The 15,690-nt window shown below is 44.6% G+C and overlaps 1 protein-coding gene across 9 annotated transcripts in view; it reads right to left on the bottom strand.

The window, feature by feature from the left end:
* Positions 1 to 3,508: 3,508 nt before the first annotated feature.
* The window catches only part of WNK2 (WNK lysine deficient protein kinase 2), a 155,740-nt gene continuing 143,558 nt past the window's right edge, over positions 3,509 to 15,690 (bottom strand). For all 9 annotated transcript variants that reach the window (XM_027098354.1, XM_027098356.1, XM_027098357.1 and 6 more), the window contains 2 exons: positions 6,562 to 6,673; positions 3,509 to 3,706 (listed from right to left, as the gene is read on the bottom strand). In XM_027098354.1, the coding sequence (XP_026954155.1) occupies positions 3,681 to 3,706; positions 6,562 to 6,673 (138 nt within the window). In that variant the 3' untranslated portion in view covers positions 3,509 to 3,680. The remainder of the gene's footprint in view (positions 3,707 to 6,561; positions 6,674 to 15,690) is intronic.

Here is a 15,690-nt window from a genome sequence, read left to right as displayed (position 1 = left end):
AGTCCACGATGCTGATGCTTTAGGGTTGGGGAGGGGTTCCCTATCTCCCCCATGAGCTCATGTGGGGCTCAGCAAAAGGAGCAGTGGGTGTTTCCTTTCAGTTTTCTGCCACAAATATGTCTTGACCTCCTCTCCCTCCTTCTTTCTCTCCCTGTATATATACATTTGGTATTTACTTAATTTTAGTTTTAAAATGCGTGTGTGTGCAAATAGAGACAAGTATAGTTTCCATCTTGCAAACAGATTGTGTACTAAAATTATTTAGTAAGCCATGTGTTATGGACTGAATGTTTGTGTCCCCCTCAAAGTTCATGTTGAAGCTCTAACCTCCAATGTGACTATATCTGGAGACAGGACCTTTATGGAAGTAATTAAGATTAAATAGGTCGTAAGGGTGGGGCCCTGGTATGACAGAATTCGTGTCCTTATAAGAAGAGGAAGAGAAAATAGAGCTCATTTGCTCTCTCTCCACATGCACACAAAGAAGAGATCATGTGGGCACACATCGAGATGACGGTGCCTACACACCAAGAGGCCTCAGAATGAAACCTACTTGCCAGCACCTTGATCTTGGACTTCTGGCCTCCAGAACTGTGATAAATAAATATCTGTTGTTTAAGCCACCCAGCCTGTGGTATTCTGTTATTGCAGCCCAAGACACCATGTGTTTTATTTCCCAAAGAAAGGACATAACATCAAGGCTGAGCTCCCTGGCTAGAGTATGAAATTGTTTATGACTTGGAAATATAGTGCTAGAATAGCATAATCTGTTACTCAGAACCTTTGGGGATGCTTACTTTTGTTTCTCCAAGTTCTCCCGGGTCATGGAGAATCAACCAGCCCTTTAATAAAAGGCACATTTCAGATTTGAAGCTGTTCAACCTGAGTGGAGGCTCACATACCACAGCAGACACCAGAGAGTGGGCTGCGGGGAGCCCTCCAGGACAGAATGAGAATGAAAAGCAGAGCCTGCAGCTCACCACCGTGGCCCTGCAGGGGGAACTCAGGGCAAACCTGGACGATGCTGCTGTCCCTGTCCTGGGAAGCCTGTGCTGGGCCTGGAAGCTGCTGTGCGGGAGGCACCAGGCACAAGGTGGGTCTTTTCCATTCCAGTAATCCTATAAGTAGCAACAAGCTACTGCAGACTTCTACTCACAGGGAGAGTTTTACTTTTGGCAACAATTCATTGTGCAGCAGCTGTGTTCAGCGACAGCTGTTCTGGAAGGTGTGGGATACAGAAGACGCCCCTAAGGTCTGCCCTCAGGAGGCTTAAACCGAAGTATGACACATGAGACAGACACCCAAGATCTCCTATGGGGGTCTGGTGAGATGTTCCTGCCAGCCGCATGACAGAGCTCAGTGGAGGAGAGACTCCAAGGGTGTTGCAGGACTGTGAGCAGCTGGGGGCAGAGTTAGGGTGGGCGAATCATGTCCCAGCAGCCAAGTCTGAAGCTGAGGGACACGTCTGGCAGGTGTGGCCAACCACCGAAAGCCTCAGACTTCAACACAGGGGATTAAGGTTTACCTGGGGGCTCCAGAGAGCCACTGGGCATTTCTGAGCAGTGGATGAGGCTGGGCGTACAGGGCCCCAGAAGACCAATGTGCAGGATCCCCCCTGGGGTTGTAGCTTGACCATCAACATCACTGGCCTGTCCCTCTGCCTCAATACAGCAACAGAGCTGCTTCCAGAGGGCCATCCCCACTTGTAGGGAGGACCTGGCTGCTCCTGGAATCGGGGTGAGGCAGACTCTGCTACTTGGGGTCCCAGGCGGTAAGGTACCCACCAGCTCCTCCTCCAAAGATGTGCTGGGGGAAGTGGGTAAGTGCTCAGTGATGCTGTGGTGTGAACAGGTATTCAATCTGTCCAGGTGCTCCAACCCAATCTCTCCCCCTTGCCCCATTAGAAACACACCCCCTAGTAAAGGAATCTGACTGTTGCCTACTCAGAAATTCTGGAGGAAGCTTGGGCCCTCACAGGTGTTTGCATCCAGGGGCTGTTACGACTACCTGTGAGCCCCTGCTGGGTTTCCAAACTTCAGCCATCTGCCTTCGCAATTTTTACCATTTGCTCGTGTGCTTTTACCTTTAGTTACTACCATCTTACCACCAATTTTTACCATTAGCACCTGTACTCTTACTTGCTTAAAATGATTTAAATAAATTTGCTGTCTGAAAAGGTAAGCTGTGCATTACTTCCATCGATAGAAAACCAGTAACAGGAGCCACAAACAGACAATGACAAAATGAACACAATGAAAATACACGATGTCATTACATCTGTAATGACAGACGTAACAATGGCCTGTTCTACTTTATCACGGAGGAGAGCACACATCAGGGCATGTCCACTTGGCCCGGGCAGCAGCACCAAGAGCTGGCAAGGGATGAGGTGGGCAGCCCCCATATGCATCCCCAAACCTCACCCGCACACCCTCTGGGAAGCTGTGGGGAGGCAGGAAGGCTGCTCTGCTTTCATCAGCCAACTGGACAGGAGTTGAGTCTCAGGGGTTGGCATTTTGTGTGATGACCATAAATGACGTCTGGGGACGCCTGCGACAACTGCAATGTTATACACAGCATCTGTGGGCTCCACTGGTGACATAACCCCTACACCACATTCTTCACTGAAGGAAACACTAAATTGAAGTCAGAGATTAATTAACACAAAGATACAATTTTCTCATCTCAAGGAGTGGGACCCCCTCACTTCTACCCAAACCCCAGGCCCCAGTGTGAGCCCCCATTCCTGCTGGCCAAGCTGCAACTTTACTACTGCATGTTAACCTGTGAGGCCACTAGCAGGTTTCCTGTCTTTCACACTGTGCTTCAGACACCCGACCACGGTGGTGGTGCAGCCCTGCAAGGGCCAGTGGGCCTATCCTGCCATCCACCGAAGCCAGGGGTCTGAGACCCGAGGCGGGCCCCTCCCAATGGTGCATGTGGATTCTGGAGGAAGGGCCATTTCAAGCCACTGTGGATGCCTGTCCTGTGCCTGGTGGATTGATGTGACAGAGTAAGGAAGCCCAAAGGGCAGCATAATGAATGGAGCTGTGTGCGCAAGGGTCCAAGTCTGTGCGAGCCAGGGAGCCGTCACCAGTGATGGGCATCACTGTTCAGCCTCCAAGGGTCTGATGCCTCCAGGGCTCTGCAATAGAATGGGGGCTGCCCTGGGTATGAAGGAGGAGAATGCCTGAAAACTGGGGCCAGGCCGCCTGAGATCCACAGCCTCAGCTGCTTCTCTAAGAGGTGGGACCTTATCACACGTCTGACCCATCCCAGCTGCTGTCTGGACACAAGGACCATGAGCTACCCAGTGTACTGTAAAGCACCATCTAAAGTGTTCATCACCACACTCAGGAACCCCTCAGCTAAGGATACTTACCCCCAGACCTGTCCCGCTGTGTGGTCCCAGGAGTTTCTCCAACACTCTCATTCACTTACCAACCATCTCAGGCCACCTGCCGGTCTGGGGACCACAAGAAAGGAGTTTGAAAAACCAACGTCCTGTTTCCCCCAAAATATTTTTTATTCTTGCTTACATTTGTGTTTCCAATTGTGAATAAAAAATGCTTAGAAAGTGGTTACAAAACATCGTGAACCGGACACGAGGTGTGGGCTCGCCTTCTCTGCATGAGATGACACGGGGCCTGGCGTCTGGGTCTGGGTCGGCCTGCCTGGGCTCAGTCGGGCTTCTCACTTTCAGAATCTAGAAAACAAAACCGCCACAGCTCATTACAGGCCTGACGCGGTCACACGAGGCCCTGGAAGTTGGAATGGCGACACCAGAGTGGTCACGCTCCTTGGAGGGCTGGGCTGCCGGACCATGACCCAGGCACTATGCATACATACCCCGGGCTGCCTCTGCCATCTGGCCACCTTCCACACTGAGCAACCGCCCAAACCAGGCAGGGTCTTGCAGGGCCCACTGCCCTGGAGAGCAAGGTACCTCTGGCTCCACGGGCACAGCAAGCAGAGTCTGCTTGCCGACCTGCCCGGCCTCTGCTCAGAGCTAGCACTGAGGCGGAGCACTGCAGGTGGCCAGGGGCACAAAGCCTGACTGCATCTCGGTGGAAATGCAGGACGAACAGACCAGGGCTGCCACCCCAGCCGCGGGGAGCCGGAGGCACCATGACCCCCAGCTTGAGTACACGCAGAACACACGCAGGGGCACCAGCTGCTGACCATAAGGCCATCAGGGCCGGCGAGCCAGGAAAACATGCTGAATTCCACGGGGCCCTCCCCAAATCCGCACCAAGGCCCCGCACCTACAGGACAGCAGAGCCCCTCAGGTGACCCCAGGGCAGGTGGCCCAGCCCCCCACCCAGCTCTGTCCAAAGTGAGTCACACAAACCTGGCTTTCTGTGAGACAGCCAACATGGACAGGGGTCAGAGACACCATTTAGTTGGCCGTGAGACTCATGCCCTCCATGGAGCAGAGTCCACTGTACATCTAAATGCAGTTCAAATTCAGAGTTTGAGAGCCGAGTGAACAAGCCAACCTAGGCCCGAAGCCACAGAGCTGGCATGGGGTTCCCGCCCAACAGCCCACTCTCGTCCTCTGAGCCGTGTCGGCTCAGCGTCAATCACACCCGGCTCCTGCCAGGAAGAAAGTACCTGCCGCTCAGCCCCCAGGCCCCTCATGGCCACCCCGGCCTCCTGGGCAAGGTGCTGACAGCAGGCACGGAGCTGAGAGTGAAACTGTCAGGACAGGGCAGTGCTGCCTGCCAGGGCTACCCACCCCATGCTCCCTTTGAGACTGGCTGTTCAGCTTTTACGTGGACAGAAGATAAGAAAAAGATGTTGTTCCACACTGTTTTCAAGCAAAAATGTTTATTTTTCTCCTTCAAATATACAATCTCTTGGGGAGTCTGTGCCACTGACCGTTCACATACAAGGGCAGGACTCCAAACCACATGTCTGGTACAGCAAGGGGAGCGGGAAGAGGGCTGCTTCCACCACCCTCAGGAACCAGGCGCACATAATTCTCAACCCAAGGACCAAGGGGCACATTACAGAGAACAGAAATCTCTTACTATAGTATCATGGCCTGGCAGAAGAGTCTGTATAATCACCTAGAAAATTCAATTCTAACTGAATTGATGGAATAATATATTTAAATCAAAATAATTCAGCCAGTCCTAGTAAAGTCCCAAAGTACAGCAGAACTATACAATTCACGGCTGGGCAGCCCAACCAGTGGCCTCCCAGTGGGAAATGGGAAACATCTTGGTCAGTGAGAAGCAGGGCCTTCAGCTCCCACCCTGGGCTCTTTGGTGCCTGTCTGGGATGAACCCCACTGAAATTTCCAGGAGAGGAACACTCCCACCCCTAGCAGGGCAACCTCAGTGCCTGGAGAAGTCTGGAGGCCAGAGGTGGGTGGAACAGCCTGTGAACACATGGCAAAGCTAGGCCCAAGTGGCCACAGGCCTCAGTGCAAATGACAGAAAAGGAAGGCAGGTCAGTAGGAGAGTTGGCAGGCCCCCAGAGCAGAAGGGGTCCACTGTCTATGCAAAGCAGGCGGCCTGCCTGTGCTCCTGCACCAGACACACACTTGTACCTCCCCCACACTCACAGCAGCCCTGCGGACTTTGGGTCATGAGGGCGTGTCTGCTTACCTAGCGCTTTACAGCAGGTTCCACAGAGCCAAACACAGATGCTAACATTCCTGACTAAGAGACCAACTACCAGTAGCAATGCACTGCCCCAATAACCATGCATCCCTGGGCAGTTTGCTGGCAGTGCCCGTGGCACTGCAGTTGAGGGAGTGTGTCCATCTGTTTGCTATCTATGACCATACAGCTGGAGAGACCTCGTTTTATGAGTACAAAGCAGAACTCTTCTAGCATTTGCAACTCTTCAATATTCAAGGTCACTAGTTCAATTTCTTTTAAAGCACGTACAACAGAAAAGTCAAGATCAGACTTTAGCTTCAGATTTTCAAACCATTCATGTCTCTGCAACTTAACAAGGGAAATAGAGATATCAATACACAAGCCAACTGTAAATGAAATACATCTTTTCTGATACATGATCTTTTAAAACATCTCTTTCCATCAGGGAATGGAAAAGCTGGAATTCAAGGCACTGTACTTCTGCAGGGTGATTACAATGTTCTAACCATCAACTCAAGTACAGGAAGTGAGTGCAAAGACAGCAAGTGTGGACCACAGGAAACAAAAAGGGAACAAGGTCTGCAGCAATAAAGAAAGCAAGGACTGCCGCCCTGGCTGGGCACCCATGGGCAGGCGGGGCAGGACTTGGAGGCCAAACCACAACCTGACTCCTCTGGGCTATTCAGTTCAGTATGTTCCACTTGGCAAGTGGTGAGACAGAGGAGCTATGTGATCCGCAGCCTGGGGCCAGGCATGCTGACCATAGGTGGCCACAAGAACATGGGGAGTGCTGGCGTGCCTGTTGCACCCAAGCCTGGCCCCTCATCGAGGCTCCAGCTGCCTGCTTGGGCTGCCCAGGGCCCCCAGGACACTGGAGCTGGGATCAGGCTTCCATACTGGCCCAAAGGCAGTGCGTAGGGCGGGGCTGGGAGGCAGGAGAGAGCAGTACCTGGCATGGGCACAGGCTGGGCTGAAGCAGCTCCAGGAATGACCGCGGTGGGTAGAGGGCTGGGTGCCGGGGCCAGACATGGCATCCCCACTGCTGTTCGAGACGTGTTCATCTACAAGACAAGAAACGTGGCTTCAATCAGCTAGCCTCCCTCAGTGGCCTTGGGGGTCCCCACAGTTTCTCCATCCTCAGGAGAGGGTGGTCTCAGGACCTGCCATGGGGCACCTTTAATGGCTGATGCCAGAGTGGAAGTACGCAGCTGGGAGGCAGCCACCATCCCTCCCTCCTTCCACAGAGCTGCAGCCTGCCCACCTCTGGGCCACACGCCCCGACTGTCCACAGGCCAGAGTGGGCTTCAAAGCAGACCCCGCAGGACATGAACCCTGAAGTCGCACTAAGGGGACCACACACCCCAACCCAAGGCCTCCTGCTTGATTGGTCAGTGCCATTATGGCAGGACCAGAACAGCTGGGAGCTGTGCAGGGTTGCGTGCCCAGAGATCCGGAGTCAGTGGCAGGGCAGCCCTTCTGCTCTCTGCACCTCAGGTTTAACCCCACAGGAGAAGCAGCACAAGGACTGGGAAATGAGCTGTGACGGCTGGTGAGGCCAGCATGGCCGTGATGCAGAAACCTGATGAGGCTACTGCAAGAAAACAGAGTAGGGCCCAACAGCCTTCAAACTGTCTAGACAAAATGTTGGCAGATCTAACCAAGCAACTATAAAAAAAGATAAAACATCAGAGCCAAGTGAGGTTTGCCCCAGGAATGCAATGATGTCCCAGTAGAAATCACCGCATCTCACCACAGTTACATCCCAAGAGAGAATTCCATGTGATGCTCCCCACAGATGCAGGGAGAGTGTCTGAGGAGTTCCACCCTGCTTCATGGAAAGCACAGCTGCTGAAGCTGGAGGGTGCCTCCTCCATCTGGAAGGGCCTCTGCAGAACCCACAGCCAACCCTGTGCCGACGGTGAAATGCCAAATGTACTTCACCCAAGGATCCCCCTGTCCCTGGCCAACACTGTGTGGAAAGTTCCAGCCAATAAAAGAAAAGGAATAAGGGGCACAGACTAGAAAAGAAAAAGGGAAACCATCCTTATTTGCAGATGACAAGATCGTGTATGGAGAAAACCCAAAAGAGCAGACAAACCAATTTCTAGAACTAAAAAGCACATTTAGCAAGATTGCAGGCTACAAGGAACAGAAAACAACCATATTTCTATATACTACCAACATATAACTGTAAAGGGAAATTTTAAAGCAATAAAATTTACAACCACGTTCCAAAATATCAACTATCTCAGGGTAAATTTAATGAAAGTTGTGTAACACCTTTACACTGAAAACTATAAAACTTTGCTGAGAGAAAATTAAAAAGACATAAACAAAGCAATGCCATGTTTATAGAAAGACTCACTACTGTTAATGTGTCAAATCTTACCCAGATGCTTAACAGATGAAATACAATTGGAATCAAAGTCCCATAAGGCTATTTTGTAGGAATATACAAGCTGTTTCTAAAATGTAGGTGGAACTATTAAAGACCTAGAAAAATCAAGAAATTCTTGGGAAGGGACAAATTAGAAGTATTAACAAACTATACATAAAATAGATAAGCAAAAAGGATTTACTGTATAACATAGGGAATTACACCCAATATCTTGTAATAACCTATAATGGAATATAATTTGAAAAAAGAAAGTAACCACTAGCTAAGGCTTCAGCAAACAAAACCAGCAAATGCTGGGGAAGGGGAGAATCTGTTTTCCAGAGTTATCACTTATAATATTCAGATGTCCAGTTTTCAACAAGAAATCACAAAATCTTTACAAAGAAAATGAAAAGTATAATCCATACAGAGGGAAAATTCATTAACAGAAAATGTCCCTGAAGAAGTCTAAACATTGCACTTACAAAATAAAGACTTTAGGGCTTCCCTGGTGGCGCAGTGGTTGAGAGTCGACCTGCCGATGCAGGGGACACGGGTTCGTGCCCCAGTCCGGGAAGATCCCACATGCGGCGGAGCGGCTAGGCCCATAAGCCATGGCCGCTGAGCCAGCACGTCCGGAGCCTGTGCTCCGCAACGAGAGAGGCCACGACAGTGAGAGGCCCACATAACGCAAAAAAATAAATAAATAAAAATAAATAAATAAAGACTTTAAATCAACTGCTTTAAATATGTTCAAAGAGTTAAAGGAAACCATGGACAAAAAGAAAACCAGGAAAATGATTCCTCAACAACATGAGAATATCAATAAAGTGACAGAAGTTATAAAAGGAACCAAATATTAGAGCTGAAATATTAGAGCTAAAAGGTATAATAACTGAAATTAAAATTCCACTAGAGAATCTCAAAAGCAGATTTGAGCAGGAAGAATAAAGAATCAGCAAACTTGAGACCACAGAATTGAACTTATCAAGTCTGAGAAACAGAAAGAATAAAAAAAAAAAGAATGAAGAAAAGAAAAGTATACAGAGCCTATCAGGGAGAAGAGAAAGTGAAGGACAGGAAAAAACACTTGAAGTAGAGAAAGAAAAGACTGTCAACCAAGATTCTACATCCAGCAAAATGAACCTTCACAATGAAGGAGAAATTAAGACTTCTGGATAAACAAAAACTAAGGCAGGTTGTTACTAAAAGATATGCCCCACAAGAAATGCTAAAAGAAGAACTTTCATTTCAGGCTGAAATGAAAGGATAATAGACAGTAACTCAAAGCCGTGAGACCAAAGAAAGAAAGCAACTAGACAGCTAAATACGTAAGCCAACACTATTGTACTTTTGGTTTTAATTCCTTTTTTCCCCTATATGATTTAAAAGGCAAATGCATTAGATAATAATTATAAATCTATGTGAATGGGCACACAATGTATAAAGATGCAATCTGTGCAAAAACAACACAAAGGAGGAGGGATGGAGACATATATGAGGAGAGTGTTGAAACAAAGTTGGTATTACTCAAACTAGGCTGTTATAAGGTTAAGATTTTAATTGTAATCTCTAAGTTAACCAATAAGAAAATAACAAAAACGTATGCAGAAAAGTAAAAAAAAAAGGGGGGGAGGGGATAAAAACCTGTAGGACATACAGAAAAAAAAATAGTTAAACCAGCAGAAGTCCTTTATTAACCATAATTACTTTAAATGTAAATGGATTGAACTCTCCAATTAATAGGCAAAGATTGGCAGAGTGGATAAAAAAGCATAATTAATCTGTATGCTATCTACAGAACACACACTTTAGATACAAACACACAAAGAGGTTGAAAGTAAAAGGATGGAGGAGAGGAGATCAAGATGGCAGAGTAGGGGCTTCCCAGGTGGCGCAGTGGTTGAGAGTCCGCCTGCCTATGCAGGGGACGCGGATTCGTGCCCCAGTCCGGCAAGATCCCACATGCCGCGGAGCGGCTAGGCCCGTGAGCCATGGCCGCTGAGCCTGCGCGTCCAGAGCCTGTGCTCCGCAACGGGAGAGGCCACAACAGTGAGAGGCCCGCGTACCGTAAAAAAAAAAAAAAAGATGGCAGAGTAGGAAGGTGCTGAGCTCACTTCCCCCCAAGAACACATCAAAAATACATCCATAAAGTGGAGCAATTCTCTCTGAAAACAAACTGGAAATGGACAGAAATATTCTTCTAAAACAAAAGCTGTAAAAGAAAGATCCACACGAGTCAGATAAGAAGGGAAAAGAGCTATCAGGTTGGGACCCAGGCCCACAGAAGAGGAGGGGGATATCACCACTAGGAGATCCTCCCCGGGGACTGAGTGGTTTGAACCACATATTGGGTACCCCAGCCCTGGCGTCCAACATGCTGACATTCACATTACAGGGGTTCCAGAAGGAGACAAGTCTTCTTACTGGTTTGAAAACTAATAGGACTTCGAGGAGGGCTGTGAGAAACCTAGACCTGGCTCGTGACACAAGCTTGCTTACTCCCAGGAATGAGGCATAGAATGGAGATTAAAACTGCCCCAGAATTCCGGATGGTTTCATGAAACCACCTAGCATGCATCCAGCTCATCTACCTCTGAAGAGCTTCCCACCAGGTTGAAGGCTGCCATTGCTGAGGAAAGTGTGCAGTTGGGGATGGAACTGACTCAGACTCAACACTGCATACAAATGGGGCAAGGGCAGCCTTTGCTGGCACTCACAGAGGCAGCAGATCAGGAGCTGTATGGAGCTGACTAGCATTCTGGGACTGTCCCAGTGTACACCCTGGCCCACACCAGGTGCCCACTGCAGCCCTTTGCTCCAGCACTGTGCCCCCTGGAGCAAAAGTGCCATTGCTGGGAGAGGGGAGAGAGCACACTTAGAGGGAAAGGAGCCAGCTCGGACCCCACCCCTGCTTCAGCACCTTGGGATGAGACCCCACCCCTGATAGGGTAGTGATGACCACTCAGCATAGAAGAAGCTTCAGCTCACACATGGCTCTGGCTCTAGCCCCTCCATCCCCAGCCCCACCACCCACCAAGTTGATACCAGACAGCATATCCTGGGGGAAGACATGACCCATGCTCACTTCAGATCCAGCTCTCGCACCGAAACTACTGAACACATGCAGACTGCACAGAGATGCTCCCACACAAGTACAACCCTTCAAGACCGAGATAGGTAACTGTTTCACCTAATTTTATAGAGATAAAAAACATTAAGCGAAATGAGAAGACAAAGGAATGTCTTTAAAACGAAAAAACAAAGAAAAAACTACTAATGAAAGAGAGAAAATTTACCAGATAAAGAGTTCAAAGCATTAGTACTAAGAATACTAACTGAACTAGGGAAAAGAATAGATGATGACAGAGAGAATTTTAACACGGAACTAGAAAATATAAAAACCAGTCAGAACTGAAGAATGAAATAACTAAAATGAAAAACACACTAGAAGGAATTAACAGACGGTAATACGTAATAGAGAAGAATGCATAAGTGATCTGGAAGATAGAATAATGGAAATCACCCAATCAAAACAGTAAAAAGAGAAACAAATTTTTTAAATATGAGAACAGTTTAAGGGACCTCTGAGACAACATCAACCATGCTAACATTCACATTATAAGGGTTCCAGAAGGAGAAGAGAGTTGAAAATGTATTTGATGAAATTATGGCTGAAAACTTCCTGAACCTGGAGAAGGAAACAGATACCCAGGTACACAGAGTATCCCAAACAAGATGAACTGAAAGAGACACAGACCAAGATGTATCATAATTAAAATGGTAAAAGTTAGAGATAAGGAGAGAATTTAAAGGTAGCAAGAGAAAAGCAAAGAATCACGTACAAAGGAACACCCATAAGTCTATCAGCTGATTTTTCTGCACAAACTTTGCAGGCCAGAAGGGAATGGCATGACATATTTATAGTGCTCAAAGGGAAGAATCTACAACCTAGGACAATCTACCCAGCAAGATTATCATTCAGAATTAGAAGTGAGATAAAGAACTTCTCAAATAAGAAATAACGAAAAGAGTCATCAATACTTAAACTAACCCTGAAAGAAGTCTTAAATGGTCTTCTCCAAGTGGGAAAAAAAAGGCTACAACAAGATGTAAGGATTTATAGGAAAGGAAAAACCCCACAAGTAAAGGCAAATATATAGCAAAGGCTGTGGATCAGTCACTTAACATAAGCTAGTACAAAGATTAAAAGACAAAAATTGGAAAATAAACTATAACTACAATCAACAGTTAAGGGATAAACATGAAGATGTAAAATATGACATCAAATACACAAAATGTATGGGAGGGGAGTAAAAAATATAGATCCTTTAGAATGTGTTTGAACTTAAATAACTACCAGTTTAAAACAAGCAGATACATAGGTCAACATATATGAAACCCAAGGTAACCACAAATCAAAATCCTACAATAGATACACAAAAATAGGGAGAAAGTAGCACAAGCATGCCATGATTTGATAAAGAAAATAATCAAACCACAAGGGAAGAAACTAAAAGAAGAAGAAAAGAATATAGAACGACAAAAACAACCAGAAAACAAGTAACAAATGGCAGTTAAGTACATACCTATATAGAATTACTTTAAATGTCAATGGACTAAATGTTCCAATCAAATGACACAGAGTGGATGACTGGATAAAAAACAAGACCCATCTATGTGCAAGAGACTCTCTTTAGAATCAAAGACACACAGACTAAAAGTGAAGGGATGGAAGGAGCTATTTCATGGAAATGAAAACGACAAGAGAGCTGGTAGCAATACCAATATCTTGCAAATTAGACTTTAAAAAAAAAGTCTACAAAAAAGACAAAGAAGGATATTATATAACGATATAGTGATCAATACAAGAAGAGAACATACGTTTATTAATATGTATGCACTTCATATAGGTGCAACTAAATATGGAAAGCAAATATTAACAGACATAAAAAGGAGAAACTGACAATAATAGAATAATAGTTGGAGACTATAATGAAATATTGGTCTTAAATGACACATTAGACAAATTGGACTTAATAAATATATATAGGACATTCCATCCAAAAACAGCAGAATATACATTCTTTTCAAGTGCACATGGAATGTTCTCTAGGATAGATCACATGCCAGGCCAAAAAACAAGTCTCAATAAATAGAAGAGAACTGAAATTACATCAAGCTTTTTTTTTCAACCATAACAGTATGAAACTAGAAACCAAGTACTGGAAGAAAAATGGGAAAAACACAAACACATGGAGACTAAACGACATGTTAATAAAAGAAACAACGGATGAATGAAAAAATCAAAGAGGAAATCAGAAAAAAACGAGACAGATGAAAAAAAACGCAACTTTGCACAATCTACAGGACGCAGCAGAAGCAAATATAAGAGGGAAGATTATAATAATACATGCATACCTGAGCATACAAGAAAAATCTCAGATAAACAACCTATCCTCCATCTAAATGAATTAGAAAAAGAACAAAGCCCAAGTTAGCACAAGTAATACCTAGTGAAGAGCTAATACCTAGTGTAACAAACTATTGTTACAGAAGAGCTAATACCTAGTGTAACAAACTATTCCAACAAAATGAAGAGGAGGGAACACCCCCAAATTCATTCTACGAGGCCACCATTATACTGATACCAAATCTAGAAAAAGACATTACAGAGAAAAGAAAATTACTAGTCAATATCTGTGATGAATATAGATGCAAAAATCCTCAAAAAATATTGGCAAACCAAATTCAATAATATATAAAAAGGATAATACACCATGATCAAGTGGTATTTATTCCACAGATTCAAGGACAGTTCAATATCCACAAGTCAATCAGTGTGATACACCACATTAACAAAAGGAAGGATAAAAATCACATTATCATTTCAATAGACACAGAAAAAGCATTTGACAAAATTCAACTTCCATTCATGATAAAGACTTGCATCCAAGTTGGTATAGAGGAAACATATTTCAACATAATAAAGGCCATTTATGACAAACCCACAGCTAACATCACACTCAACAGTGAAAAGCCAAAACTTTTCCTCTAAAATCAGGAACAAAACAAGGATGCCCACTCTCGCCACTGAGAAGTAGTACTGGAAGTCCTAGCCACAGCAGTCAGACAAGAAAAAGAAATAAAAGGCATCCAAATTGGAAAGGAAGAAGTAAAAATGTCACTATTTGCAGATGACATGATGTTATACTCAGAAAATTCTGAAGTTCCATCAAAAAACTATGAGAACTAATAAATGAATTCAGTAAAGTTGCAGGATACAAGATTGACATACAGAAATCTATTGGTTTTCTAAACACTAATAATCAACTATCAGAAAGAGAAAACAATAAAACAATCGCATTTAAAATTGCATCAAAGAGAATAAAATACCTAGGAATAAACTTAACCAAGGAGGTGAAAGATCTATAACCTGAAGACTCTAAAACATTGATGAAGGATATTTAAGATGATACAAACAAATAGAAAAGATATTCCATGTTCCTGGATTGGAAGAATTAATACTGTTAAAATGGCCATACTACCCAAAGCAATCTACAGATTTAATTCAATCCCTATCAAATTACCCATGACATTTTCCACAAAACTAGAACAAATAATCCTAAAATTTATATGGAACCAAAAAGGCTCCCAATTACCAAACCAATCTTGAGAAAAAAGAACAAAGCTGGAGGTATCACACTCCCCAACTTCACATTATACTACATAGGTACAGTAATCAAAAGAGCATGGTACTGACACAAACACAGAAACATACATAATGGAACAGAATGAACAGCCCCTCCCAAAACCCATAAACTTATGGTCAATTAATCTACAACAAAGGAGGCAAGAATATACAATGGGGAAAAGGTAGTCTCTTCAGTAAGTGGTGCTGGGAAAACTGGACAACTACATGTAAAAGAATAAAATTAGAACATTCTCTAACACCATATAAAAAAATAAACTCGAAATGAACTAATATCTTAAATAAGACTGAAACCCATAAAACTACTTGAGGAAAATTTAGGCAGAACACTCTTTGACATAAATCAAAGGAATATTTTTTTGGCTCTGTCTCCTAAGGCAAATCAAACAAAAGCAAAAACAAACATGGGACCTAATTAAACTTAAAAGCTTTTGCACAGCTAAAGAAACCTTTGGCAAAAAGAAAAGACAACCTATTATTGAAAGTGAGAAAATATTTGCAAATGATATGACTGATAAGGGGTTAATATCCAAAATACATCAACAGCTCATATAATTCAATATCAAAAAAACAAATAACCTGATTAAAAAATGGGCAGAAGACTTGAATAGATATTTCTCAAAGAAGACATACACATGGCCAAAGGGCACATCAAAAGATTCTCAACATTGGTAATCAGAGAAATGTAAATCAAAACCACAATGAAGTATCACCTCACACCTGTCAGAATAGCTATCATCAAAAAGACCACCAATAACAAATGTTGGCAAGGATATGGAGAAAAGGTTACCCTAGTACACTGTGGATGGGAATGCAAATTGCAGCCACTATGGAAAACATTATGGAGGTTCTTCAAAAACCTGAAAATAGAACCACCATATGATCCAGCAATTCCTTTCCTGGGTATATATCCATAAAAAATGAAAACACTAATTTGAAAAGATAAAGTGATCACAGCAGCTTCATGTACAATAGCCAAGATATGGAAA

The sequence above is a fragment of the Aethalodelphis obliquidens genome, unplaced genomic scaffold (assembly GCF_003676395.1).
Source record: "Aethalodelphis obliquidens isolate GAN/ISIS:26980383/991018 unplaced genomic scaffold, ASM367639v1 scaffold122, whole genome shotgun sequence".
NCBI classification, from domain to species: domain Eukaryota; kingdom Metazoa; phylum Chordata; class Mammalia; order Artiodactyla; family Delphinidae; genus Aethalodelphis; species Aethalodelphis obliquidens.
Note: the sequence above shows the minus strand (reverse complement) of the source record. Positions and strands in the feature narration are given on the sequence as shown.